Source organism: Pygocentrus nattereri, chromosome 20, assembly GCF_015220715.1.
Source record: "Pygocentrus nattereri isolate fPygNat1 chromosome 20, fPygNat1.pri, whole genome shotgun sequence".
Lineage (NCBI taxonomy): Eukaryota > Metazoa > Chordata > Actinopteri > Characiformes > Serrasalmidae > Pygocentrus > Pygocentrus nattereri.
In genome coordinates, this window is record NC_051230.1 from 3196154 (window position 1) to 3222948 (window position 26795).

Sequence of the window (26795 nt, forward strand, 5' to 3'; positions counted from 1 at the left end):
AGTCAAGTCATGTGACTCAATTCCACACCTCTGCTGTTTAGGGTCAAATTCGAGCAGATTAAGTTAATAAGGAAAACCATTTTCACACTTCCATGCTCGATAATGCGGAAGAGGCTGAAGAGGCTGATGCTGCCCGAAATCATCGCTGCATCCTAACGCACCAGTAATTCAACTAAACAGCCTCCGTTTCCTCTTGATCGAGTTTAAAAATGTTCAACTTGAATTCACCTGAAAAGCTCCGCACGTCATGTCCCGTGTAAGGAGGCAATTGGGGGTTAGGTGTCTTGCTCAAGGACACCTCAGTCATGCGCTGTCGGCTCTGGGGATCGAACCGGCGACCTTCCGGTCACGAGGCTGGTTCCCTGACCTCCAGCCCACGACTGCCCCATGCCATTACTCGTGCAGTCCTCTGCACGTTTCCTTACGTCACTGTTGCACTCGGTGAACCTGAAATGTTCAAACGGCCAGTTTACGTTTAAATCGCTGCGGTCTGTGCTCGCCCACTCGCTCTCGGGCGTTCCAATGGCACGTCACTGTTTGCATGAGCCAAGACTTAAAGCTTACGATAATATTAAACACGGTTGATTTTGTCGCAGCGTCAAGACGGGAGTTTAAGACGGCCGTCCTGACCACCGAACACCTGGCCAACGATCGAGCAACTCTAGCAAGATTTTATTCCGACGGTGAAATTCCTTGAAAAGTCGTTTGGTGCTTTAACCACACCAGACCAGCCTTTCTACAGCTAACAGACGATGCTGAAAACCAGAGACCCTCTATTGCTGCTCTGTCAAGTGGTGCAGGCGGAGGTTCGATAACGCTACTCTTTACAGCCGGAGGTCCATTCCAGTAGAGACCTACGTACTGCGTGCTTGGACCCTAATAATGTGACGAGATAATGGGCCTGATGTGAGTTGGGGGAGCAGTAAGATGTTGATTACAGCCAGAAATGTTCAGCAGACCAGCAACTCCAGACTCGGTCTGAGTGGAAATGGGAGGTGAATTTCACATTGGCGTCTTCTGACTCTCGGTCATTAATCGGAGTGGAGCCGTCACTCACTCCACTCTCAGATGTCATCTCATTAACGCTGCGTCGGTTTGGGGAAAAGAGAAATGACCGCTATTAAAAACACATCACAAACGATCAGCAGGGGTCGATACAGTCTGACACCATTAATCACCGCAGGACTGGTCACGCAGCGACGGGCCGAGAGCGGCGCTCGTATTTTATGAGGCGTCTCCTCCGGCGCGTTCGCGTCTCGCCGGTTTGTCTTCGCCCTCGCCGGCGATCGTCTCTGATCTGTTGGCAGGGTCGTGTCTGTAGAGCTGAGAGCAGCGCAGGGTCGTATTTACGTACAGAGAAGCTCACAGATTCACGCAGTCCAGAAATGACGGATCCACTGGAATTCACTGGAATCTCTGGAATCATTGGAATCTCTCCATCAGCGGAGATGAAAAAGTTATAGACACAACTGACTTGCTGAATCTGCTGAGATCTCTCTCTCTCTCTCTCTCTCTCTCTCTCTCTCTCTCTCTCTCTCTCTCTTGCGCTCTGTCTGTCTGTCTCTCTTTCTTTCTCTCCCTCCCTCTCTTTCTTTCTTTCTTGCTCTCGCTCTCTGTGTGTCTCTCTCTCTGTCTCCCTCTCTCTCTTGCGCTCTGTCTGTCTGTGTCTGTCTGTGTGTCTCTCTCTCTCTCTCTCTCTCTCTCTCTCTCTCTCTCTCTCTCTCTCTCTCTTTCTTTTTCTCTCTGTTTGTCTCTCTTTCTCTCCCTCTATATTTCTCTCTCTCTCTCTCTCTCTCTCTCTCTCTCTCTCTCTCTCTCTCTCTCTCTCTCTCTCTCTCTCTCCTCTCTCTCCTCTCTCTGTCTGTCTGTCTGTCTGTCTGTCCTCCCGTGGACCAGCAGTGCTGCTGAGTAAGTGCAGGTGTAATCTGTGATGTAATATCAGTGCTGTAACGTTTCTGAGGGTGATTTTATTACACCGCTCCGCTCCTGATCTGCAGATAAACCTCTTCACCATTAACGCTGCTGAATCTGCAGATTTAAGGGTGAATGATGATGTAATGGGCGGCTCTTGTGGATGATGTACCTGTTATCTACGATCTGCTGTCGAATCATCTTCACGTACTCAAAACTCTCCACGCAGCAGATGTCGTACACCAGGATGTAGGCACTGGCATTACGGACCCCCCTGCAGCGCGAGTCCAGCCACTCCTGCACATGCACAGACAAACACACACACACAGGTACACGGATTAGTCTCATAACGATTATTACTTATATTAGAAATGATTAAGCATTTAGAGTCAGTGCAGTGTTAATGAACGTCAGCGGAGATGAGGACTCGAGTCCGCGGCTCAGACTGAAGTCATACTGCATGTTGACTGACTCTAAGCCTGTTTTGTGATTGGACTCAGACTCTCGGACCCAACTTGATTTAGACTTCCCTTTAAATAAGTCATAAGTGGCCTCGGACTCGCCCTCAAATAACTCGCGAGTGGCCTCGGACTCGCCCTCAAATAACTCGCCAGTGGCCTCGGACTCGCCCTCAAATACCTCATGACTCGACTCAGTTGATCCAAAGCAATAAATCCCTTGTCTGCTTTATTTCGTAGAAGGCTTTAAATGTGCTTAACCCAGTCCTACATTATGACAATCACAATAATAGACAAAAATAAGAGGCACAAATGAAAGAACAATAAAAATGATAAGGGGGTTTGAATTTAAGATAATGGGAATAAAAAAAATAATATAACGAATGCCATAAAGATATTGAGCTCTAGGTCTGGAGTGTAATCAGTCTAGTTCTAGAATATATGAATCTCTGTAGCTGATGAAGATTGAAGAGTCAGCAGCCTGTGGTCTGTTTGACCCACAGTGGACCAGACGACAGCAATGCGACCGCAACATGCACGTGAACTTTACAGTGGCCGGGTTAGAGCTAGTGATTTTAATGGGGGGGGGACTTAATGTGTATATTAAGTCCACGGTAACGAAATAGCATTTCAGTTGATTTAATATAAATTAATGAGAAAATTAAGGACGTACTCCGACTCCTCGTTTCTACGCTCACTGTCCACTTTATCAGCTCCACTTACTGTATAGCTGCTCTCTGTAGTTCTACAGTTACAGACTGTAGTCCATCTGTTTCTCTGATACTCTGTTACCCTGTTCTTCAGTGGTCAGGACCCCCATGGACCCTCACAGAGCAGGTACTATTGGGGTGGTGGGTCATTCTCAGCACTGCAGTAACACTGACGTGGTGGTGGTGTGATAGTGCGTGTTGTGCTGGTCAGAGTGGATCAAAACCACTGGCTGACCGGCAATGCAGTCTGCGACCTTGATGTCAAACTGAATGAAACTTGGGCAGAGTTCAAAGAAATCCGCATTATTCATCCGGAATTCAGTTATATGGAATATGGACCTGCTGAGCAGATCATTTGAAGCTGGCTGTCGCGGTTTTAGGGCATGTTCTACCTAAAGCGGCGGCGAGAAAAGGAGGAGTGAGGAAAGAAGAAGTCTACATCAAACCACTTTGAGTGACTCCTTTTTACATCAAAGTTGTGAATGATGGAAATCACCGCCCACAGTCTTAGCACTACTGGCAGTTTACAGATTTAACTGTATTCCCATCATTTACGTTCCATATAAAACACATGTAGGTTCTCTGGCGGTTCTGGATGGTAAATAAAGCGTCTATATCTGTGTTGTAGTCATGGCGACCCCTGGTTCCCATCACCACCACTGTAAAGACGTCTGAGCCCCTACAATCGATCATGTCGCGCCAAACCCACTCTGACCGGCTGTCTCCACTTTAAGTGGAATTCTCCTTTAAAGCCCCTCAGCACAGCGAAATCCAAGTGCACTCCAATCATAAACGCATTTACACCTGTTTTTTAATGCATTTACAGACCAGATTCAGAGCCATTGTAATGGCGAGTGTAAACAGGGCCATAGAAGCGACGGCCTCCGGTGCTCAGGACTGCCGTGATCCGCACGCTAAAGCGGCCGGACTGGCCGAGAATATTACGGAATGTGATTTGCATGCGGTGTCCGCCATCCCCCTTCAGCGAGAGCGTGACTGCAAGGACGACAGAGAACAGGAATGATTTACTAATAGTGATTACACAGTACAGTAAAGTGGAGCAAGGCCAAGAAAAGCTGGGACCAGTTTGCCTTGGCCGTGACACACAGACCTCTACGGAGCCTGTATAAACAATGGCCACGACTTAGTAAGGCATTGGAACGACATCCTGCATTAGGATCTCATTCCCAAGCCGTGGCCACACGTTATTTTTATTTATACAGGGTGTCACCAATGGGGCTCCTCTCCCACTTTCCCCATCCCTCTGTCTTCCTTGCCTTACGCAGATCCCTCGCTCCTTCTTTCCCACCTCTTGAGCGAGATTGTATTATCGCTTGTTGTGACTACAAGCACTGACTGTGAGCTGAATGTAGATTATTAAACCTTCTTGCTTGAGGACAGAGAGGGGGAGGGGGAGGGGGAGGAGAGAGTGAAAGAGAGTGAGGGGGGAAAGTGGGGAAGAACGAGACAGGAGCGAGAGGGGGAGGAGAGAGAGGTTGAAAGAGAAAGGAGGTGTATATATAAAGGTATATTCAGGTGTTCACAGTATATACTGTATCAACATGCAGTGTTTTATTGTAGCTGTTTATTAACATTTTCCCCATAATTATCATCACTAATGTCACCCATTCTGTCTACTGCTTTAGCAACCGCGAACAACAGTTTGGGTCAGTAACGCTGCAGGAATATCAATTTCGGAGAGAGATAAGAGAAAGCTAGACACGGAGAGGGGGAGCGTGAGAGACATGCTTTCATAGAGAGAGCAGAGAGATTAGACATGGCAAAAGGTTGGGCAGTAAACAAACCTGAGGTCAGCACACGCTCTGAGTAGCACAGGCCTGTGCAGAGATGCTCGGATGGCCGAGGGTCAAGGCTCGTCAAAGACTTTGACGAATTAATCTTAATTTGCAGTCTATTACAGACACCATGCATAGATGCAGTGAGATCCGGGTTCGGAGGAATGCGGACTGTAGTGTTTAGAGCCTGTGTGTGAAACTGTTCTTAGTAGCCCGTTTCAACCCGGGCTGACTACAGTCCCCAGCATGCACTGCAGTATAGTGTGCGCTCTGACCCCAAACAAGAATCTATGGCCAGCGGTTACACAAAAAGAGAAGAGGTCATCCAAGTTCAAGCCAACAACAACGTAAAACAATTTCAAGTTATTTTTGAATTATTGAATTATTCAATGTCTATTTTGCTATTGCGGTTTTAGCCTATTTTGGCATATTTGGGGTTGTGGCAAAATGTTAAATAAAAATAAAATGAAAACAGCCGGCCCACGGATTTGCTAATATTTTTTAATATGACCCCTTGAGTGGTTGAGGTTGACATGGTTTAGAGTTTTCTCCAAGGCGTAATGCAAAATTGAGAACCGTAGAAAACAGCACCTGCTTCCGCCCGCAGGATAAGCATTTTGTCCCGCTCCCACCCGCAGTCCCGTATCCTAATGTTACAGTCACGTGATTTTTCTGTTGAGGTCGCCATATTTGGGACCGAATTTGCTTACTGCTCCGCACGAACGTAACTAGAGATGAAGTTACTCTCCTTACTTTTGAAGAGAAACAACGTGACCTCGACAAAGTCAATAAAACAGGCTGTGATGCTTATACAGTTTCCCCCCCAAACGCCTGGACCCACTTAAACTGGCGGAAAGTTGAGTAAAGGATCTCATGGTGTTGCGTAAAGAGGAGACAAACTCTCTCGTTATAGGAGGGAAACAACATCAGCTCATTAACACAGATGTGATCAGTGCTGGCCTTTAGAGAACTTTAGCTGATGTTAACAGCCGAGCGATAAACAGCCGTCCCCCTAATGGAGCTGCAGACCCCTGGTATAGCTTTACTCTGTTTCTGGAGATTTAAATGATCGTTTGAGTGTAGAAACGTAAATGTTAAATATTAGACTGAATGTCATAGTGTTTGGTGATGTTTGGAGTTTGTTAGGGTTTATTTTTTGTTGTGTGGTGGAGTTTGGTGGAGTTTATTTGTTGTGTTGTGGTGTTTGGTGGAGTTGTGTAGTGTTTAGTTGTGTGGTGGTGTTTGGTAGTGTTGATTTGTTGTGTTGTGGTGTTTTGTGGTGTTTGGTGGAGTTGGGTAGTGTTTAGTTGTGTGGTGGTGTTTGGTTGTGTGGTGTTTGGTGGAGTTTGGTTGTGTGGTGGTGTATTGTGGTGTTTGGTGGAGTTTATTTGTTGTTTGGAGTTTGGTAGTGTTTATTTGTTGTTGTGTGGTGGTGTTTTGTGGAGTTTGGTAGTGTTTATTTGTTGTTTTGTGGTGTTTGGTGGAGTTTGGTAGTGTTTAGTTGTGTGGTGGTGTTTGGTAGTGTTGATTTCTTGTGTGGTTTGGTAGTGTTTGGTCATATTTGGTGGTGTTTGGTAATGTTTGGTCATAGTTGGTGGTGTGTGTGGCGGTGTTTGGTAATGTTTGGTCATATTTGGTGGTGTTTGGTAATGTTTGGTCATAGTTGGTGGTGTGTGGCGGTGTTTGGTAATGTTTGGTCATATTTGGTGGTGTTTGGTAATGTTTGGTCATAGTTGGTGGTGTGTGGCGGTGTTTGGTAATGTTTGGTCATATTTGGTGGTGTTTGGCGGTGTTTGGTAATGTTTGGTCATATTTGGTGGTGTTTGGTAATGTTTGGTCATAGTTGGTGGTGTGTGGCGGTGTTTGGTAATGTTTGGTCATATTTGGTGGTGTTTGGCGGTGTTTGGTAATGTTTGGTCATATTTGGTGGTGTTTGGTAATGTTTGGTCATAGTTGGTGGTGTGTGGCGGTGTTTGGTAATGTTTGGTCATATTTGGTGGTGTGTGGCGGTGTTTGGTAATGTTTGGTCATATTTGGTGGTGTTTGGTAATGTTTGGTCATAGTTGGTGGTGTGTGGCGGTGTTTGGTAATGTTTGGTCATAGTTGGTGGTGTGTGGCGGTGTTTGGTCATATTTGGTGGTGTTTGGTAATGTTTGGTCATAGTTGGTGGTGTGTGGCGGTGTTTGGTAATGTTTGGTCATATTTGGTGGTGTTTGGTAATGTTTGGTCATAGTTGGTGGTGTGTGGCGGTGTTTGGTAATGTTTGGTCATATTTGGTGGTGTTTGGTAATGTTTGGTCATAGTTGGTGGTGTGTGGCGGTGTTTGGTAATGTTTGGTCATAGTTGGTGGTGTGTGGCGGTGTTTGGTAATGTTTGGTCATATTTGGTGGTGTTTGGTAATGTTTGGTCATAGTTGGTGGTGTGTGGCGGTGTTTGGTAATGTTTGGTCATATTTGGTGGTGTTTGGCGGTGTTTGGTAATGTTTGGTCATATTTGGTGGTGTTTGGTAATGTTTGGTCATAGTTGGTGGTGTGTGGCGGTGTTTGGTAATGTTTGGTCATATTTGGTGGTGTTTGGTAATGTTTGGTCATAGATGGTGGTGTGTGGCGGTGTTTGGTAATGTTTGGTCATAGTTGGTGGTGTGTGGCGGTGTTGGTGATGTTTGGAGTTTGTTAGGGTTTATTTTTTGTTGTGTGGTGGAGTTTGGTGGAGTTTATTTGTTGTGTTGTGGTGTTTGGTGGAGTTGGGTAGTGTTTAGTTGTGTGGTGGTGTTTGGTTGTGTGGTGTTTGGTGGAGTTTGGTTGTGTGGTGGTGTATTGTGGTGTTTGGTGGAGTTTATTTGTTGTTTGGAGTTTGGTAGTGTTTATTTGTTGTTGTGTGGTGTTTGGTGGAGTTTGGTAATGTTTGGTCATATTTGGTGGTGTTTGGTAATGTTTGGTCATAGATGGTGGTGTGTGGCGGTGTTTGGTAATGTTTGGTCATAGTTGGCGGTGTTTGGTAATGTTTGGTCATAGTTGGCGGTGTTTGGTAATGTTTGGTCATAGTTGGTGGTGTGTGGCGGTGTTTGGTAATGTTTGGTCATAGTTGGCGGTGTTTGGTAATGTTTGGTCATATTTGGTGGTGTGTGGCGGTGTTTGGTCATATTTGGTGGTGTGTGGCGGTGTTTGGTCATATTTGGTGGTGTGTGGCGGTGTTTGGTGGGAATGGAGAAACACTGATGTTAAATAGACGGAATGCCGAGGTGTGACGTTTGCTCCGAGTGACCCTGGGCCTTAGTTATGTTTATTTTATTAAAACAAATGACTGAAAATTCTAATTTATCACAACTAAAACAAGCTTTAATTTTAGCTTCGTTGGAGCTAAAAAAAATTCAAGCAGTTCATGACCAGCAAGCTCAGCTTTGACCAGCTGTTCACACAGAAAAACACTAAAAAGTGCTGACCTGCAGAAAACATGACGATTCCTAATGTTCCTCACCGACTTTCAGACTTTGGGACACATTTACTCCAAAACAGTGGATCTAACTGCTCACCATGTGGCCATGAGGGACAGGGATGCAGCCTCACTCCCTGCTCTGAAATACATGGGCGTGGCTAAAATAAGGCTCCGCCCACAGGCTACAACTCTGTGTTTCAATAGTGAAAGTTTCACTTTAAAAGAAAAGAAAAAAAGAAAGTTTTACTTTCACCAGTGTGAATTTGGGGGTTAGGGTTTGAGACACACCTCTTGATGGGAAGCACCCTGTGGATGATGATTTTAGCTTATTACCTTTTCTACTAATGCCTTGGGTTTAAGTGGATCATAACATAGTCCTCTGAATACCGATTTAATTTTTTTTAGTGGTTTTTAATGGTTTTTGTACTGTGGGGGTGCAGATTGAACTAATTTAGTAGAAGGGTCCATATAACATAACAGCCCTGAGCTAGAAAGCGGCCTGCTGTTCCACCTCGTACCATAACGCACTTCCCCATCAGCTCCGATTAAACCGGAGAAGCAGATGTTGAGGAATATCCATGCACTCTGGTGGTGAAAGGGTGGGTGTTTAAGCCCCCTGGGGTCTGTATGTGTATATCAATGTAGAATCGATCCCAATAATGTCACCAGCATGATCAGTATGATATCAGAGAAGCATGCAGACGCAGGTGGAAGGATGGAAATGAAATCGATCAGAAGGTGAATCAGCCTGATGAGACGCTCAGGATAAACAGAGGCAGAAACTCCTGAGGACAGCAGGAGTAGCCACCTCCATCCTGCGTGTGTCTGATTAATACATACATTCATGAATGGATAGATGGAACAATAGATAGAACGTTCCGTGTTGAACGGTATAAACTCTCACTGTGACGCGACGCACATGCAGAACTTCAACTTTCCGATAGGGAAAGTAATCGGATACAGGCGTTTGCACGGATATTATTCTTCTATTTAATGGATTATTTACAGGATTACCCACCTCGATCAGTCGGATAGAAGCTGTATTCCAAATGGCCTCAATCGGACTGGACTATTCCGTTTACATGGACGTAGTCGATTCTGATTGAGCGGTTGGTCAGATTATTAAGAGATTATTAGGCAGCATGTAAACGTGGCTTGTGGCTGCTGACGTGTGGTGTGGTGCGAGTGGATCAGACACAGCAGTGCTGCTGGAGTTGTTATTATTATATTATCATAAGAGATGGAAAAGGAGATGAGAGAGAGAGAAGCAAAGTGGATGAGAGAATGGAGATGAGTTTCCATGAAAATGGCCCAGAATTACTTGGAAAGACGTCTGGTTCCATTGACTTAAGTTAAAAGTAGTTTTTTCCTTCTCCTACATATATATACATACAGGAAAAGAGAAATGGGTGAAAATCACAGGACAGAGAAAAAGAATCTGAGAGAAACAAACGCAGCAGAGAACAAGAGAATGGGGGAGAGAGAGAGAGAGAGAGAGAGAAGACGTTGGCTGAGAGATAAAATGAAGAGTGAGGTTCATTGTTTCACTCTCAACACTGTTCCTCTGAGCTGATTGATCACATGAGTGGTTGAGCAGTGACCACAGTGACCACCTGATTGATCTGCCGCTCGCTCGGCCCTCTTCCTTTATGCCCTTTTTTATTCCACTCTCTTTCACTTCAAAAGCACACACAGCTGTTCCACTCATCGCCTGCCTTCATTCACACAGAGAAACAAACACAGCGCTGCTTCATTAGGCCCGTTTAATAACCGAATAGTCTAAATAAACAGTATTAACCAGTCAATGTTCTCCCTTCCTCCACCTGTTCATCGTCTCAAGACTACCAAAAAACACTGAGTGCCTTTACATACATTCAATAATCCGGGCGTATTCGGATTTCTGCAGTTATCCGATTATTCAGAAGGTCACGTAAACTCTTACTCTGATTTCTTTCAGATTCCTCAGTCTGCACACGTGTGAGATCAGACTGCTGTACCAGAAATAAGCGAGCAGCGTCGCCGCAAAACAAACTACATTCCTGACGAAATGAAGGATTAAAATTTTCTTCATCTTCTAGATCAGAGGTCACTAATAGGTGGACCGTGGTCGGAGTCCAGACCCAGACGTTGTCCTATGTGGAGCGATAACTGATAAACTATGGAGAATTGTTTAATTTCAAAGGGTGGTCCTGTTTTAATGGGCGTAGCTTTTCTAGTCATTACGATTCCACTTTAGTGCCCGGGAGACTCGCAGACCAATCGGATGAGATGTAAATATCACACGTGACGCTGCTCAGCCAATCAGATCTGTGCATTACGATGAGCTCTGAGACTCGAGTGAGTGACGCCACACAGGGGAGGGACGAGGAGAGAAACAGCAGTCAGAGAAGAAAGTGAGTCAGAGGGAAGTTATTCCACATGACGTGATCTAAAAAGAGGAAACTGACAGTAAATGTTGGTGAAATCTGACCGAACTGGACTTTATTTGATCTGATGTTCAGTAAATGTTGGTGAAATCTGACCGAACTGGACTTTATTTGATCTGATGTTCAGTAAATGTTGGTGAAATCTGACCGAACTGGACTTTATTTGATCTGATGTTCAGTAAATGTTGGTGAAATCTGACCGAACTGGACTTTATTTGATCTGATGTTCAGTAAATGTTGGTGAAATCTGACCGAACTGGAATTTATTTGATCTGATGTTCAGTAAATGTTGGTGAAATCTGACCGAACTGGACTTTATTTGATCCGATGTTCAGTAAACGTTGTTGAAATCTGACCGAACTGGACTTTGTTTGATCTGATGTTCAGTAAATGTTGGTGAAATCTGACCGAACTGGACTTTATTTGATCCGATGTTCAGTAAATGTTGGTGAAATCTGACCGAACTGGACTTTATTTGATCTGATGTTCAGTAAATGTTGGTGAAATCTGACCGAACTGGACTTTATTTGGTCTGATGTTCAGTAAATGTTGGTGAAATCTGACCGAACTGGACTTTATTTGGTCTGATGTTCAGTAAATGTTGGTGAAATCTGACCGAACTGGACTTTATTTGATCCGATGTTCAGTAAATGTTGGTGAAATCTGACCGAACTGGACTTTATTTGATCCGATGTTCAGTAAATGTCGGTGAAATCTGACCGAACTGGACTTTATTTGAGCTGATGTTCAGTAAATGTTGGTGAAATCTGACCGAACTGGACTTTATTTGATGTGATGTTCAGTAAATGTTGGTGAAATCTGACCGAACTGGACTTTATTTGATGTGATGTTCAGTAAATGTTGGTGAAATCTGACCGAACTGGACTTTATTTGATCTGATGTTCAGTAAATGTTGGTGAAATCTGACCGAACTGGACTTGATTTGATCTGATGTTCAGTAAATGTTGGTGAAATCTGACCGAACTGGACTTGATTTGATCTGATATTCAGCTGTCGACTGTATAAGATGTTGATATTCCTACTCGGCTACTCCAGTAAACAGCATAAGGCGCTGAGTCATGATGCAGGTTAGAGGTTATGATGTTCCGGCGCTTTGCTTAGGAACGTTACTCGAGCTGGAATTTTAATTAAATACCCCTGTTCTAAATGAGGAATGTTCCTATTTTCAGCTAAAGTGACTCGATGTTTTTAAAAAAAGCCGCGACATGAAGTTTGAGTTTTACATTTTGTTCTGTGAGTTTATCGGCTGGTTGTAAAGCAGAAATCTGATTACCGCCTGACTCACGTAGACCTGGAGTTTCCCTGCTATCTGATTACTCAAGTCCACGTAAACGCGTTGATTGGATTACTGACAAAATCCGATTTTCTGCTGTTTTCGGATCATTGACTGTGTGTGTCTCAGACATCAGGCAGTGTGTGAACATCAGCATTTCATCTTGTTATTTAGAGGTAAACAACCCTGCGGTTTTCTGGTTTGAATGGTGTCTCGTCTGGCAGCAAGTCTGCACACTTGATTTTTAAAGGGTTCTTTAGTAAAGAAAATGGTTCTATATAGAACCTTTTTGAAAAGAGCTCTGTGTAGCACCAAAAAGGGTTCTGATATTGTTACAAGGTTGACATCGTACCAATAGAAGAACCCTCTTTGGTGCTACACAGAGCTCTTTTCAAAAAGCTTCTGTATAGAACCATCTTTAGCACATTTTCCATCAATATGAAGAACACGTTCAGGATGCGGAGAACCCTTTTAGTCATGCAGTGCTGTTTGAGTGTGTATAGATCTGTATAGAACCATTTTCTGTTCTAAAGAACTCTTGAAGAACCACACCTTTTGAAGAGTGTAGAGTAATCCTGGTTACAGAACAGTTAAAAAGTCGGAGCATGGAGAGAGCGGGGTGTGGAGGATAGAGAGATGACTGAAGGAGAGAAAGGAGGAGGGGTGAAGCTCAGGGCAGGGACCGAAAAGATTACGTACTTCTCTCAGTCTGCTCATGTGTGGAAACAGCAAGCAGTGTTCAACGCAGCAGCCGCAAGACGCCAAAAATGGACTACAGGCTTCACAAAATTAGGAATTTAGTTTTTCTTCATATTTTAGATGAAATATGTTTATATTGTCCACTAAAGTGACTTAAAGGCCCAGTTCCAGTCCACTTAGCCCTACCCCATTTTGCGTGTTCGCGTCTAGGGGTAGGGTGTCCTGATTCTTGCTGAGATAGAGGGGTGGGGTGAAGTATTGGTATGGTTGGTTAGTGTAGTGGGTAACAACGCCTGGGTAAGCACCCTACACTAAACCAATAAGAGTCCTTGGGCAAGACTCCTAACACCACCTTCACCTACTACACTGTAGACTGGGGTTCAGTGCCCCGCCTGGGTAAACACCCTACACTAAACCAATAAGAGTCCTTGGGCAAGACTCCTAACACCACCTTCACCTACTACACTGTAGACTGGGGTTCAGTGCCCCACCTGGGTAAACACCCTACACTATACCAATAAGAGTCCTTGGGCAAGACTCCTAACACCACCTTCACCTACTACGCGGTAGACTGGGGTTCAGTGCCCCACCTGGGTAAACACCCTACACTATACCAATAAGAGTCCTTGGGCAAGACTCCTAACACCACCTTCACCTACTACGCTGTAGACTGGGGTTCAGTGCCCCACCTGGGTAAACACCCTACACTATACCAATAAGAGTCCTTGGGCAAGACTCCTAACACCACCTTCACCTACTACACTGTAGACTGGAGTTCAGACCCCCACCTGGGTAAACACCCTACACTATACCAATAAGAGTCCTTGGGCAAGACCCCTAAACGAAGGTTTCTCAGATACTCCAAACAGAGAGACATGAGAAAAAGAAAAAAACGGTGAGACGGCTGAACAAGAGACCAAAGAAACCCACAAATCTGAGAATTTTCTCTGTTAAAAATTGCAGTAACTATCGTATTATCTTTAGTTTAATGTCGATTCGGTGTAATCTGGTCTTTTTCTTCATAACAAGCATAAAAATTGCTATTGGTTAGCTGACGTCTCGGTAGCCAGCTGGCTAAATTTTTCCGTTCCACCTTAAATAGTCCAGCCGTTAAATTCTGGCCCCTCTGCTGCACCCTTTAAGGTCAAATGGGGAAAACTGAGCAAGAAGCTGGCAAATATCTGACTTCAGAAGAATTAGGGGGGGTGATAATAAATAATTGCCCCCCTCTTTGAAGGCGTATGATCCCTAAATGTGACTAAAGCCCAGCAGTGAGGAGCTGAACTCTCCCCTCCTCTGCTGTCCCTGCAGACGGGCAGCTGTTAATGAAGTGATGCTCTTTTATTAGAGGGTCTCATTTCAGAGGGAAGATCTCAACCACTGCCCTGTAGCTCAGGAACAAGTGGTGAGGGTGACACTAGAAAACAAGGGGTAGGGGTAAAACGAAGAAATGGGACTGGGCCAATGTTTTCTCTGACTCATGTAGACCCACAGTGTCCCCACCCTCTGATTACCTGCATGTAAAGAAATGAGCTTTTCCTTGTTTGTTCAACCTGTGCCTCTTCTTTGAGGAATCAGAGGCCATAGGAGTCCTGGATGAGCAGTGTTGTGTAGAATTTGCTCCGTTTGGCCCACAGACAGGAGACAAGTGGGGAAAAAACCACATCTCTAGCCCCTAAACGCAGAAGTGCTGTCTGTACCTTCTCGATGGCACTTTCAGACTAAAGATAGCTCCTGTATCTTCGCCTACACCTCGGAGCCGGAGCCGTTCCGGTGTATCTGAGTTCTGCCCACGCGCCCGCGGAGCAGCCTGTTAAAATCCTCATCCGAGGTGCTTTAGATGCTCCACCAGCCCTGCTGAGCTAAAAATAGAAGCTTGTCCCAGTGTCTCATCGTAAAAAAAAAAAAGCCCTCTTCCCTCGGAGAGGAGAGGCAGTGCTCCTTCATCATCCCCCTCTTCATCTTCCTCAGCGAGCAGTACGTGTTGCGTACATTCGGAACGAAGAGGGTATCCACTCTGGGTTTGAACGCAAGGATCATTTGAGTGTAAATAGGATGCGCAAAGTAAAAACCAATCACTGTACCTTTACGTTGAAGGGAAACTCCACCGCCTTTTCAAAATTCATGCCCAGTTCAGTGCGCGAGGTGTAAACGGAGCGGTTTGGTGTGGAATGGTTTGGGTTTCTTCATAGTCGTGGTGATAGAAACCAGGGGTCGCCATGACTACAGACATTTTAGTAGCACTTTCTATGAATGTCAGGTTTGTAAGCATCTATAAACACGTTTATAACACGTTATAATGCATTTATAAGGCATTATAAACATGATTATAAGTATTTCTAAAAACGAATTCGACTTTATAGCCATGTTTATGAATTCATGTTCGTGAATTGTTAATATAATGCATTATAAGTAAGTATAAGTGTTAATAACATGTTATACTGTCAGTGCCAAAGAAGTCAGTCCCAGCTTGGGGGGCGTAAATTGAAGTGAAGTCACTGTGGAGCGAAGGCCTGGAGAGGGAGAGGCGAGATAGTGGAGCGCTATCATTGTAATTTGTTCCCTCACTGGTTCTAACATCAAGCACTTATGAGCTCTTATAATTGGTTATGAACAGTACTTATAATGCATTATGTTAACAATTCATAATGCATAATAAGCATGGCTGTAATGTGAAATGCATTTAAATAAATATTTATCGGCATGTGTATGATGCCTTATGAATGCGTTATAACATGTTATGAATGTGTTTATAGATGCTTACAAACGTGACATTCATAGTAAGTGTTAACAACATTTTTTTTACTATCCCAACTCACCAGTGATTGAGTCTTATATGGAATGTCGATGATGGGAAAATAGTGGAAAATATGAAATAATAATAATAATGATAATATAATAATAATAGCTTTTTGGGGGACTATTTTTCCTCACAGTACCCTGCATGGATCCCTCCACCATGCATGGATTTGTTGAAAAAAATAGTTTTTCTTTATAATTCTTTAATAAAAGAATCTGCAATATTATGCAAACATTATTAGAGTTATAGAGAATCATGCAGGCAATATATAAAAACTAAGCCTCATGTTTTCAATTAACTGTTTTTGTGATGTCACACAGACTATTTACATATTTCTGCCTGTTCAGCCTACAGCGGTTTATCCCCGCCCATTCATGCTGCAAGTTATAAGGAGTGTTTCAGTCTGGACTGTTTTTTGAATGAGGCTCAATACAGGGGAGCCAATCGGAACAGAGCTCATTTACATAGATCGGCCTTAAGGGCACAGTTTGATTAGAGGTGATTAAAAAAATGGTCAAATTAATTGTAATCTTTTGATATATCACACACACTTTATAAGTGGACCTCAATTGAAAAACTATATACTGTAGATAATAGAGAATTCTGGCCCTTTAAACTTTTCAGACGTCTGGTTCCTATCATGACCAATGTAAACAGTTCTGACACACCCAACCACTCCGAACGACTTTGTTTACATCTTAACCATTAAACTATGCTGAAATCAAATCAAATAAACAGTGGAGCTCTGCTTTATTTGATGTGTGCGATGTTGATATATTAAATGGACATGGGGTTTAATATAATGCACTGTGTAATCCAGCATAATTCAATGTGAAGCGCTGCCTAATCTGGGTTAATCTGAATTCTGACTGACGTGATGTCTAAGTAGACTTTGGAGATCCACTCCGGTGTGTTGACTCAGGTTGCTCAGGTGTGTTTGGGAATGGATTAGACTGTCTGAGGGTGCTGAAGGACTCGCGTTAAAGGGCCCATATCCACATCTTTTTATTATTTTTTCCCCATGAGGTCTTATAATGATGTTTATGTGGGTTCATGTATGGAAACCAGGTTAAATTCATTTTTACATGCCTATTATTTGACCTCTCTTCATGTCTTAGAATTAAACAGGCACTCTCTGTTGCTCTGCCTGATATAGACTGGTATATTTAAATGAGCTCTGCTCTGATTGGCTGCCTTGTACTGTGCCTCATTCAAAAAGCAGTCTTAGTAGAAACAATCCTTACAGCTTTGGAATAAGTGGGCGGGGCTGAACCGCTGTAGGCGGAATAGGTGGATTTCCGTCAGTGCCTTGTGTTTTGTGGGATCATAAAAACAGTGAATTTATAGTGGCTGTTGTCAGAAATGGTAATAAATCCAGACTCGTTCCAAAGTGAGTGGACGCAGTGTGTACAAACTCCAGCCGCACTGCTGTGTCTGATCCGCTCAGACCAGCACAACACACAATAACACATCACCACCATGTCAGGGTTACTGCAGTGCTGAGAATGACCCACCACCCAAATAGTACCTGGTCTGTGAGGGTCCATGGGGGTCCTGACCACTGAAGAACAGGGTAACAGAGTATCAGAGAAACAGATGGACTACAGTCTGTAACTGTAGATCTACAGAGTGAAGCTATACGGTCAGTGGGGCTGATAAACTGGACAATGAGCGTAGAAACAGGGAGGTGGTCATGATGTTTGGCCTGATTGGGGTGTGTGTGTGTGTGTGTGTGTGTGTGTGTGTGTTATATAGTTAAAGTTGGTGTTTTGGGTACAATTCGCTCATACTGGCTACTGGATATTCAAGAAGAATTGGGAGGTCAGCCTGTCAGTGCTCAGGCCAAATGCGGCACAATGCATCAACTCGGTCTGCCTGGCCGTCGTCCTAGAAGGAAGCCTCTTCTGAAGCTCACACACAAGAAAGCCCGCAAACAGTTTGCTGAGGACAAGCAGTCCAAGAACATGAATTACTGGAACCATGTCCTGTGGTCTGACGAGATCAAGATAGACTAGTTTGGCTCAGATGGTGTCCAGCATGTGTGGTGGCGCCCTGGTGAGGAGCACCAAGACCACTGTCTCTTGCCTACAGTCAAGCATGGTGGTGGTAGCATCATGATCTGGAGCTGCATGAGTGCTGCCGGCACTGAGGAGCTGCAGTTCATTGAGGGAAACATGAACTCCAGCATGTACTGTGAGCTTCTGAAGCAGAGCGTGATCCCCTCCCTTCGGAAACTGCGTCACATGGCAGTTTTCCAACATTACAATGACCCCAAACACACCTCCAAGATGACAACTGCCTTGCTGAAGGTAAAGGTGATGGACTGGCCAAGTACGTCTCCAGTGCATACTATTTATCATTATAAGGTCGTTGTAAACATAAGATTATAATCCTATTTATTTTTGTATATCAACCAAACATTAACCAATCACTCAGTGAGCCAGGCTTACTTTTACATTTACAGCGTTTAGCAGACGCTCTGATCCAGAGCGACTTACAAGAAGAGCTCTGTCTGTCTAGAGAAAGTCTCTCTGCTAGTTACCAGTAGGTTAGAGAGAGAGACGGTCCTGAGCTCAGATACTGCTAGAAACACAGTCACTGATACAGAGAGAGAAGGAGCAGAGCTGAACACAGAACTCTGATAAAAAAGCAGAAGCACAGAGTTCAGTTTGAGGAAACTATAGAAGAAACTTTGATTTAACTGATTTAACTTAAGTTTCTCACAGTAATAGCTAATTATTATTTTTATTGCTACAGAGCTTTAGCTCATTACATCCATCCATCCATCCATTTTCTAAGCCGCGTCCCCCTCAGGGTTGCGGGGGGGTGCTGGAGCGGTCATTCTTATCATCATTAGATTCATAGCAGAGAATAATTTGTAGCAGAGACTAAATAATTCAAAGTCGATAGTGAATAATTCAGGGTAGATATTGAATACTTCACAGTAGACACTGAATAATAGTAAATACTGTATAATTTGTAGCAGATACTGAATAATTAATAGTAGATACTGAATAATTAATCATAGTTGCTGAATAATTCATTGCAGTTGCTGAATAATTCAGCTGTTACTGAATAATTCATAGTAGCTGTTGAGTAATTCGTAGTAGATATGTAATAATTAATCGTAGTTGTTGAATAATTTATTGCAGTTGCTGAATAATTCATTGGAGATACTGTATAATTCACTGTAGTTACTGAATAATTAATCATAGTTGCTGAATAATTCATAGTAGCTGTCGAATAATTCATAGTAGACACGGAGTAATTCATCGTAGTTGCTGAATAATTCATTGGAGATACTGTATTATTCATCAAGTGCTGAATAATTCATAGATACTGTATAATTCACTGTAGTTACTGAATAAGGATTACTGTGAATATTGAGCCTGCAGTTCCCAGCATTAATGCAATTCAAATGACTGGGCAGTTCCGTACTTATGAGCATGTGGATGAACAACTGAGAGGAACCAAGGCCAAAATGGAGAGAATCCCTAAAAGCCTGAAGAGCCACTAAGAGGAAGCAAGCTGGATAAATCCACCATCTGCTTTGGTGAAACTCTTTATTCACACTCTGCCTCCTCAGCTCTCAGCTCTCGGCCCGGCTGCACCTACTCAGGTACACCACTTTATAATTTATTGTTCCTGCATCCGTCTGTGCGCTTTCAGAAACAGTCAGTTAACATCATATTTTAGCACATTTCGTGTCGGCCTCGGTGCACAGACGGAGTATGAAGAGCAGAGACAGCAGGAGAGAGGGAGAGGGAGGAAGGGACCACTGCTGTGTCTCAATGAGGGAGCAAAACACTTATAGAGAGAAAGTGTGGCTTGTTGAGAGGAAAAAGAGGAAGAAGTGACTGATGGAAAATGGAAAAAAGGTGATTGTCGGAATGTTTACAGTGACATCAGCAGCTCCTTCAGCCTGTAGGCAAGGAAAACGTACAGAACAGGTGAGATCCAGGAGTTTAAGATGATTAGATTAAGATTAAGTGACCCTTATTAGTCCCACAACGGGGAAATTCCACCTCCGCATTTAGCCCATCCGTCAAGTGAAACACCACATACACACTAGTGAGCACACACACTAGGGGCAGTGAGCACACTTGCCCGGAGCGGTGGGCAGCCCTATCCGCAGCGTCCGGGGGTGACTTCCTCAAGGACACCTCAGTCATGGACTGTCGCCTCTGGGGATCGAATCGGCGACCTTCCGGTCACAGTGCTGGTTCCCTAACCTCCAGCCCACGACATGCTGTCCTCATAAACACTGCAGTGTGTAGCTGCGCTCTGCTCTCTGAAAGCATAAAAGCCCACAGAGGAGAAAGAGACCCCGGAGCTAAGAGTGTCAGAATGTGTAAGTCACAAACAGCACAACAGAACAATGTAGAATACAATAGACACACTGTAGAACAGCATAGAACAAACACTGTAGAACAGCATAGAACAAACACTGTAGAACAGCATAGAACAAACACTGTAGAACAGCATAGAACAAACACTGTGGAACAGAATAAAATAGACAAACACTAGAATTAACAAATGCTTTTGAATAGAAATGACATGCTATAATAGAATAAAATAGATGAAAGTTGTGTAATAGAATACAATAAAATTAACAAATTTGTAGAATAGAATAGACATGCTGTAGAATAGAATACAATAGACAAACGCTATAGAATAGAGAAATGCTGTACAATAGAATAGACAAACGCTGTAGAATAGAATGAACAAATGCTGTAAAATAGAATAAAATATACAAACGCTAGAATGGAATAGAATAGAATAGACAAGTTATAGAATAGAAAGGAATAGAATAGCCAGATGCTATAGAATAGACAAATGCTTTAGAATACAATAGACACACTGTAGAGTAGAATAGAATGCTGTAGAATAGAGTACACAAACATTATAGAATAGAATAGACAGACTGTAGAAAAGAAGAGTAGAAAAATGCTATAGAATAGAATAGAATAGACAAGCTGTAGAATAGAATAAAATGCCCAAAAGCTGTAGAATAGAATAGAATGCTGTAGAATAGAATAGAATAGAATAGAATAGAATAGAATAGGAATCACTTGTGTGGAGAACATGAAACCCATTATTCCTCCTGTACTGCACACAGTTAAGCTGAGATGAAGTTTAATTGAAGCCACGAGACGTAAAGCTTCATACTGTATACAGAGGCAAGGCAAGGCAAGGCACAGAGTCTCCCTCTCCTTCTGTCTGAGCGCATAGCAGACAAAACGGCAGATGCTCAGCAGACTGTCAGACGTTCATGGTCATCACACACTAATCCAGAACATGAAGAACATCTCCTGCGCGCTGTCTGATCTCCGTTTGAGACCCCAGGGGCCAAAAAACAAGCTTTTAAAGCCGACTCGAGTGCTCAGGAGCTCAGGAGCAGGGAGGATGATGAATGCAGCTGTATTGTGCACTGTTTTGTGCTTGTAGCCTCATTATGTTCCTTATTGCGCTACTAAACACCCGCCTGTCGGTTCCAGCACTCCAGCGGTTTCATCATTCCTCACGTTCTGCGTCTGATGCTGTAATTCACTGTTTCCCGTCTGCAGTCCTGCTGGAGCTGAGAATACACTGAAAAGATGAATGTACATACGCTCTTCAAAATAAAGGCTCCTAAATGGTTCCCGACTTGGATGCATGGGAAAAATCTCTCACTGGTACCGAACTTTCCCATCATGTTGAGGTTCTTTATTTTTAAGAGTTCACAACACTCTCTCTCTACTTATGACTGTTGCCGAGGCGTGAGGAAGAACTACTGAGAGGAACCGTGACTCAAAAGCAGAACCTTCCTAAGAGCTTCAGACAGAACTACTGAAAAGGACCAAGACTCAAAAGCAGAACCTCCTCAAGAGCTTCAGACAGAACTACTGAAAAGGACCAAGACTCAAAAGCAGAACCTTCCTAAGAGCTTCAGACAGAACCACTGAAAGGGACCAAGACTAAAAAGCAGAACCTTCCTAAGAGCTTCAGACAGAACCACTGAAAGGGACCAAGACTCAAAAGTAGAACCTCCTCAAGAGCTTCAGACAGAACTACTGAAAAGGACCAAGACTCAAAAGCAGAACCTTCCTAAGAGCTTCAGACAGAACTACTGAAAGGGACCAAGACTCAAAAGCAGAACCTTCCTAAGAGCTTCAGACAGAACTACTGAAAAGGACCAAGACTCAAAAGCAGAACCTCATCAAGAGCTTCAGACAGAACTACTGAAAGGGACCAAGACTCAAAAGCAGAACCTTCCTAAGAGCTTCAGACAGAACTACTGAAAGGGACCAAGACTCAAAAGCAGAACCTCCTCAAGAGCTTCAGACAGAACTACTGAAAGGGACCAAGACTCAAAAGCAGAACCTCCCCAAGAGCTTCAGACAGAACCACTGAAAGGGACCAAGACTCAAAAGCAGAACCTCCCCAAGAGCTTCAGACAGAACTACTGAAAGGGACCAAGACTCAAAAGCAGAACCTTCCTAAGAGCTTCAGACAGAACTACTGAAAGGGACCAAGACTCAAAAGCAGAACCTTCCTAAGAGCTTCAGACAGAACCACTGAAAGGGACCAAGACTCAAAAGCAGAACCTCCCCAAGAGCTTCAGACAGAACTACTGAAAGGGACCAAGACTCAAAAGCAGAACCTCCCCAAGAGCTTCAGACAGAACCACTGAAAGGGACCAAGACTCAAAAGCAGAACCTCCCCAAGAGCTTCAGACAGAACTACTGAAAGGGACCAAGACTCAAAAGCAGAACCTTCCTAAGAGCTTCAGACAGAACTACTGAAAGGGACCAAGACTCAAAAGCAGAACCTTCCTAAGAGCTTCAGACAGAACCACTGAAAGGGACCAAGACTCAAAAGCAGAACCTTCCTAAGAGCTTCAGACAGAACTACTGAAAGGGACCAAGACTCAAAAGCAGAACCTCATCAAGAGCTTCAGACAGAACCACTGAAAGGGACCAAGACTCAAAAGCAGAACCTCCCCAAGAGCTTCAGACAGAACTACTGAAAGGGACCAAGACTCAAAAGCAGAACCTTCCTAAGAGCTTCAGACAGAACTACTGAAAGGAACCAAAACTGAAAATAAGACACTCCTTAAGAGTATGAAGAAGAAACATTAAGAGGAACCAAGACTCAAAATAACCACCTTAAGAGCATGAGGAAGAACAACTGAGAGGATCCAAGACTTAAACTGAGAAACTCCCTGAATTTCGTACCTATAAAAGGAACCAAAAAGGACAAACTCCCTTAGAACATGAAAAAGAACCACTAACAGGAACTGAGCCTCTAATTCGACATAATGACATTTCCCCTTTAGGAGTCGTGCCGGGTCTCGGACTCTAAACCGAGGAGCCCTGTCGCAGCGCCGCAGTTGGTGGGCGTGAAGCCGTAATGAGGTGATGAAGACCCTCAGCTGTGATGCTGTGATCCTGCTTTAACTCGATCAGGGCTGCTGGGAGCTGGAGCAGAACTTCATCGACGGGTTTGGTGATGCTCCACTCACCTTCACGCAGCCTCACGCTGGCCTGAGAGCAGTTTGACTGTTTCTAACAGAGTCGGATCAGGATGTGAGGAACTGAAAGTATCCCAGCTCAGCGGAAAAAGGGCCATTTCCAGCTGGTATCTATTCAGCCGGGAGCCTGCTGAGCCTAATGGAGCTTAATGAAGCCATTTCAGAGAGGCAGTCAGAAGCACCGCAGTGCTACAGTCTCCTTCTCCCTTTACTTCTTCCCCCTTTTCTTCTCGTCACTTCTACGGTAGGTCACTTCTGGCCTTCATGACTTCAGAAAGTTTAAGGTACAAACATGATCCGCATATCAGGACATTCAGCAGACCCGCCCCTACCTAGCAAGTATGACATCATCGAGCTGTGACGTCTGCATCAGTGAGTGATTCCGCTCGGAAAATCACCCAAGATCCTGTTTTTTGGCCTCCATATTCTGTAAAAAGGCGATAAAACTGCAGCGTCCCATTCAACACAATGAGTGCACTTTCGCTCATCCCCTCAAAATCACACAAACAGGCCCTAAATCACATTTTAACACATAAATAACAATAAATACAAATACAAATGCTATAAAATGATCGTTATTGTATAATATCTAGCACTGTCTTTCAGTTTACATTGATTTTGATTATAAGAAATATCTGATATTAAATATGCAACTCTATTTTTAATCAAAAATAAAGCCGGTCTTGCTGTGAATCAGACTTTTTAGGACTCAGCATGAATCCAAGAGGAGAGAAATGAGTGAAAAAAGGCCGTCTTACATTAATTGTTTATTTTTGCTCATAATAACAAACAGAATGAAAAGCTAACTATAACTACACTTTTCAAGATCTCTGCAAATGTTTGATTAAAAATTACCCAAATTAATAAAGATATCAAATTTCTGAATAACCCACAGTAGACACTGAATGATTCATAGTAGATACTGAATAATTCACAGTAGATACTGAATAATTCACAGTAGATACTGAATAATTCATAGTAGATACTGAATAATCCACAGTGGATACTGAATAATTCACAGTAGATACTGAATAATTCATAGTAGATACTGAATAATTCATAGTAGACACTGAATAATTCACAGTAGATACTGAATGATTCACAGTAGATACTGAATAATTCACAGTAGATACTGAATGATTCATAGTAGATACTGAATAATTTATAGTAGATACTGAATAATTCACAGTAGATACTGAATAATTCATAGTAGATACTGAATAATTTATAGTAGATACTGAATGATTCACAGTAGATACTGAATGATTCATAGTAGATACTGAATAATTTATAGTAGATACTGAATAATTCACAGTAGATACTGAATAATTCATAGTAGATACTGAATAATTTATAGTAGATACTGAATGATTCACAGTAGATACTGAATGATTCACAGTAGATACTGAATAATTCACAGTAGATACTGAATAATTCATAGTAGATACTGAATAATTCATAGTAGATACTGAATAATTCACAGTAGATACTGAATAATTCATAGTAGATACTGAATAATCCACAGTAGATACTGAATAATTCACAGTAGACACTGAATAATTCACAGTAGATACTGAATAATTCATAGTAGATACTGAATAATTCATAGTAGATACTGAATAATTCACAGTAGATACTGAATAATTCATAGTAGATACTGAATAATCCACAGTGGATACTGAATAATTCACAGTAGACACTGAATAATTCATAGTAGATACTGAATAATTCATAGTAGATACTGAATAATTCACAGTAGATACTGAATAATTCATAGTAGATACTGAATAATCCACAGTAGATACTGAATAATCCACAGTAGATACTGAATAATTCACAGTAGATACTGAATAATTCATAGTAGATACTGAATAATTCACAGTAGATACTGAATAATTCACAGTAGATACTGAATGACTCACAGTAGATACTGAATAATTCATAGTAGATACTGAATAATTCACAGTAGATACTGAATAATTCACACTAGATACTGAATAATTCACAGTAGATACTGAATGATTCACAGTAGATACTGAATGATTCACAGTAGATACTGAATAATTCACAGTAGATACTGAATTATTCACAGCAGATACTGAATGATTCATAGTAGATACTGAATAATTCATAGTAGACACTGAATAATTCACAGTAGATACTGAATAAGTCACAGTCAATGATGAATAAGCATTAAGACATCTAAAACACACTGGATGAGGTTCTTTTGGGGATCAGATTTTGGCTGAAGGCTGACGAGGTGTATAGTTTTCGTGACCGTACACCCGGGAGTGAACGCTGTTTTGTAACAGTGATTCTAAACCACACCACATACGTTTACATACGTTCAGTTTTGGATTAAGGAGTTAAGCCACTGATTTGGATTCATTGAGCTTGAATCCTTATTCCCTGCTTTCTGTTGTCAGATGTACATCAGAGCTGAATCAACGCGGGAACACAGACTGAACACACACTGCAACACAGCGCTTCCTCCACGGCACATGCCGGCTGCTCTGCTCTCTAATAGAGGTTAAGTGGCGTTTAAGCTGCACCGTTCCAGCTTCGTCACACAGCCGTATCTGAAAGTCTCCCGAGGACCAAAATAAAAAAAACCTGTTTTATTTTTTTAGGATTAAAAACTCCCTGCACTCCTAACATGGCCCAACGTCTGTAGCGTCTGATCTTAACACCAGGGGCAGGTCGCACCAGTGCTGCGTAAGTTCATACATAGACTAATGTAAGTGTTTAGCTGATTCAGCAGATTCACGCATTTCTAAATCAGCACAGGTGGCACTACACCAACTAGTTCTAACGTTGAGCTTAGTAGTGGCTAAATATTTACACCCCCTTCAGTTTTGGGGAAACCACCAGAAACCACCAAAAAAACAAAAACATTTCTAAAAATGTTAAAAAAACCTCTAAATTCTGAATGCTGTGATTTTACTTACTGCTCTAAAGCTGCGCTCACATCACAAGCCTCGTTGCTCAGATCCAATCCCTGACTCAACGGTTCAGACTTGTTTACGTAAGTGACTCTATTTTGTCACTAATGTGATGAACCGGCCCCAGAAATGACCCTCATGAGCTCCTCCTACTCAGTAACGTCACGTGACTGAATCACCGCATCATCGGCACAAACTAACGAGCAGAACGAGCTTCGCTGAGAAGATCATTAACTCTGATCAGCTCTCAGCTTCATTATTAGAGCCAGACGGAGGAGGAAAAGGTGAGATGAGCTGCTTTTCCACCGTTCACAGGCTTTGACGTCTGTTCGGCGCTGTTGCCATGGTAACGCTGAATGACGGCGTACACGCAGTGGAGAAAAAGCACCTGAATCAGATGCGCATCCGATGTAGGACCACATATGAAAGTGGCTCGGATTTGAAGAGATCAGATTTGTGTCCACACAGCCCTGAAAACACCAGATCTGAGTCACATCAGGGCAGAAAACCGGATTTGTGCCACTTCAGCCTGGTAATGTGAACGCAGCCTAATAATCGCCCTGGTTTAAACCCCGAGCGTGAAGCTCAACACCCCCAGCTCCAGCTCAGAGAGACTCTGCTGATGTGCCGTCTTTAAAAAGTGTGGTTGTTTAAGGGAAATGTTACAGAATTATGTTACAGAATTCGATTTCTTTAGATATTTTTTACCATTTTTTCCCCCCAAAAAATCACTGTCACGTTTCCATGGCAGCGAGTTTATAAATCGGTTCTGAACATGCCGTCGTGTTGAAGTGACGGTGCGCGTTAGTTG

General features: G+C 43.0%; 1 protein-coding gene across 2 annotated transcripts in view; it reads right to left on the bottom strand.

Moving 5' to 3' along the window:
* Positions 1-26795, bottom strand: part of rasl10a (RAS-like, family 10, member A) — a 53749-nt gene that overhangs the window by 19494 nt on the left and 7460 nt on the right. For both annotated transcript variants that reach the window (XM_037531947.1, XM_017720876.2), the window contains exon 2: positions 2084-2208. In XM_037531947.1, the coding sequence (XP_037387844.1) occupies positions 2084-2208 (125 nt within the window). The remainder of the gene's footprint in view (positions 1-2083; positions 2209-26795) is intronic.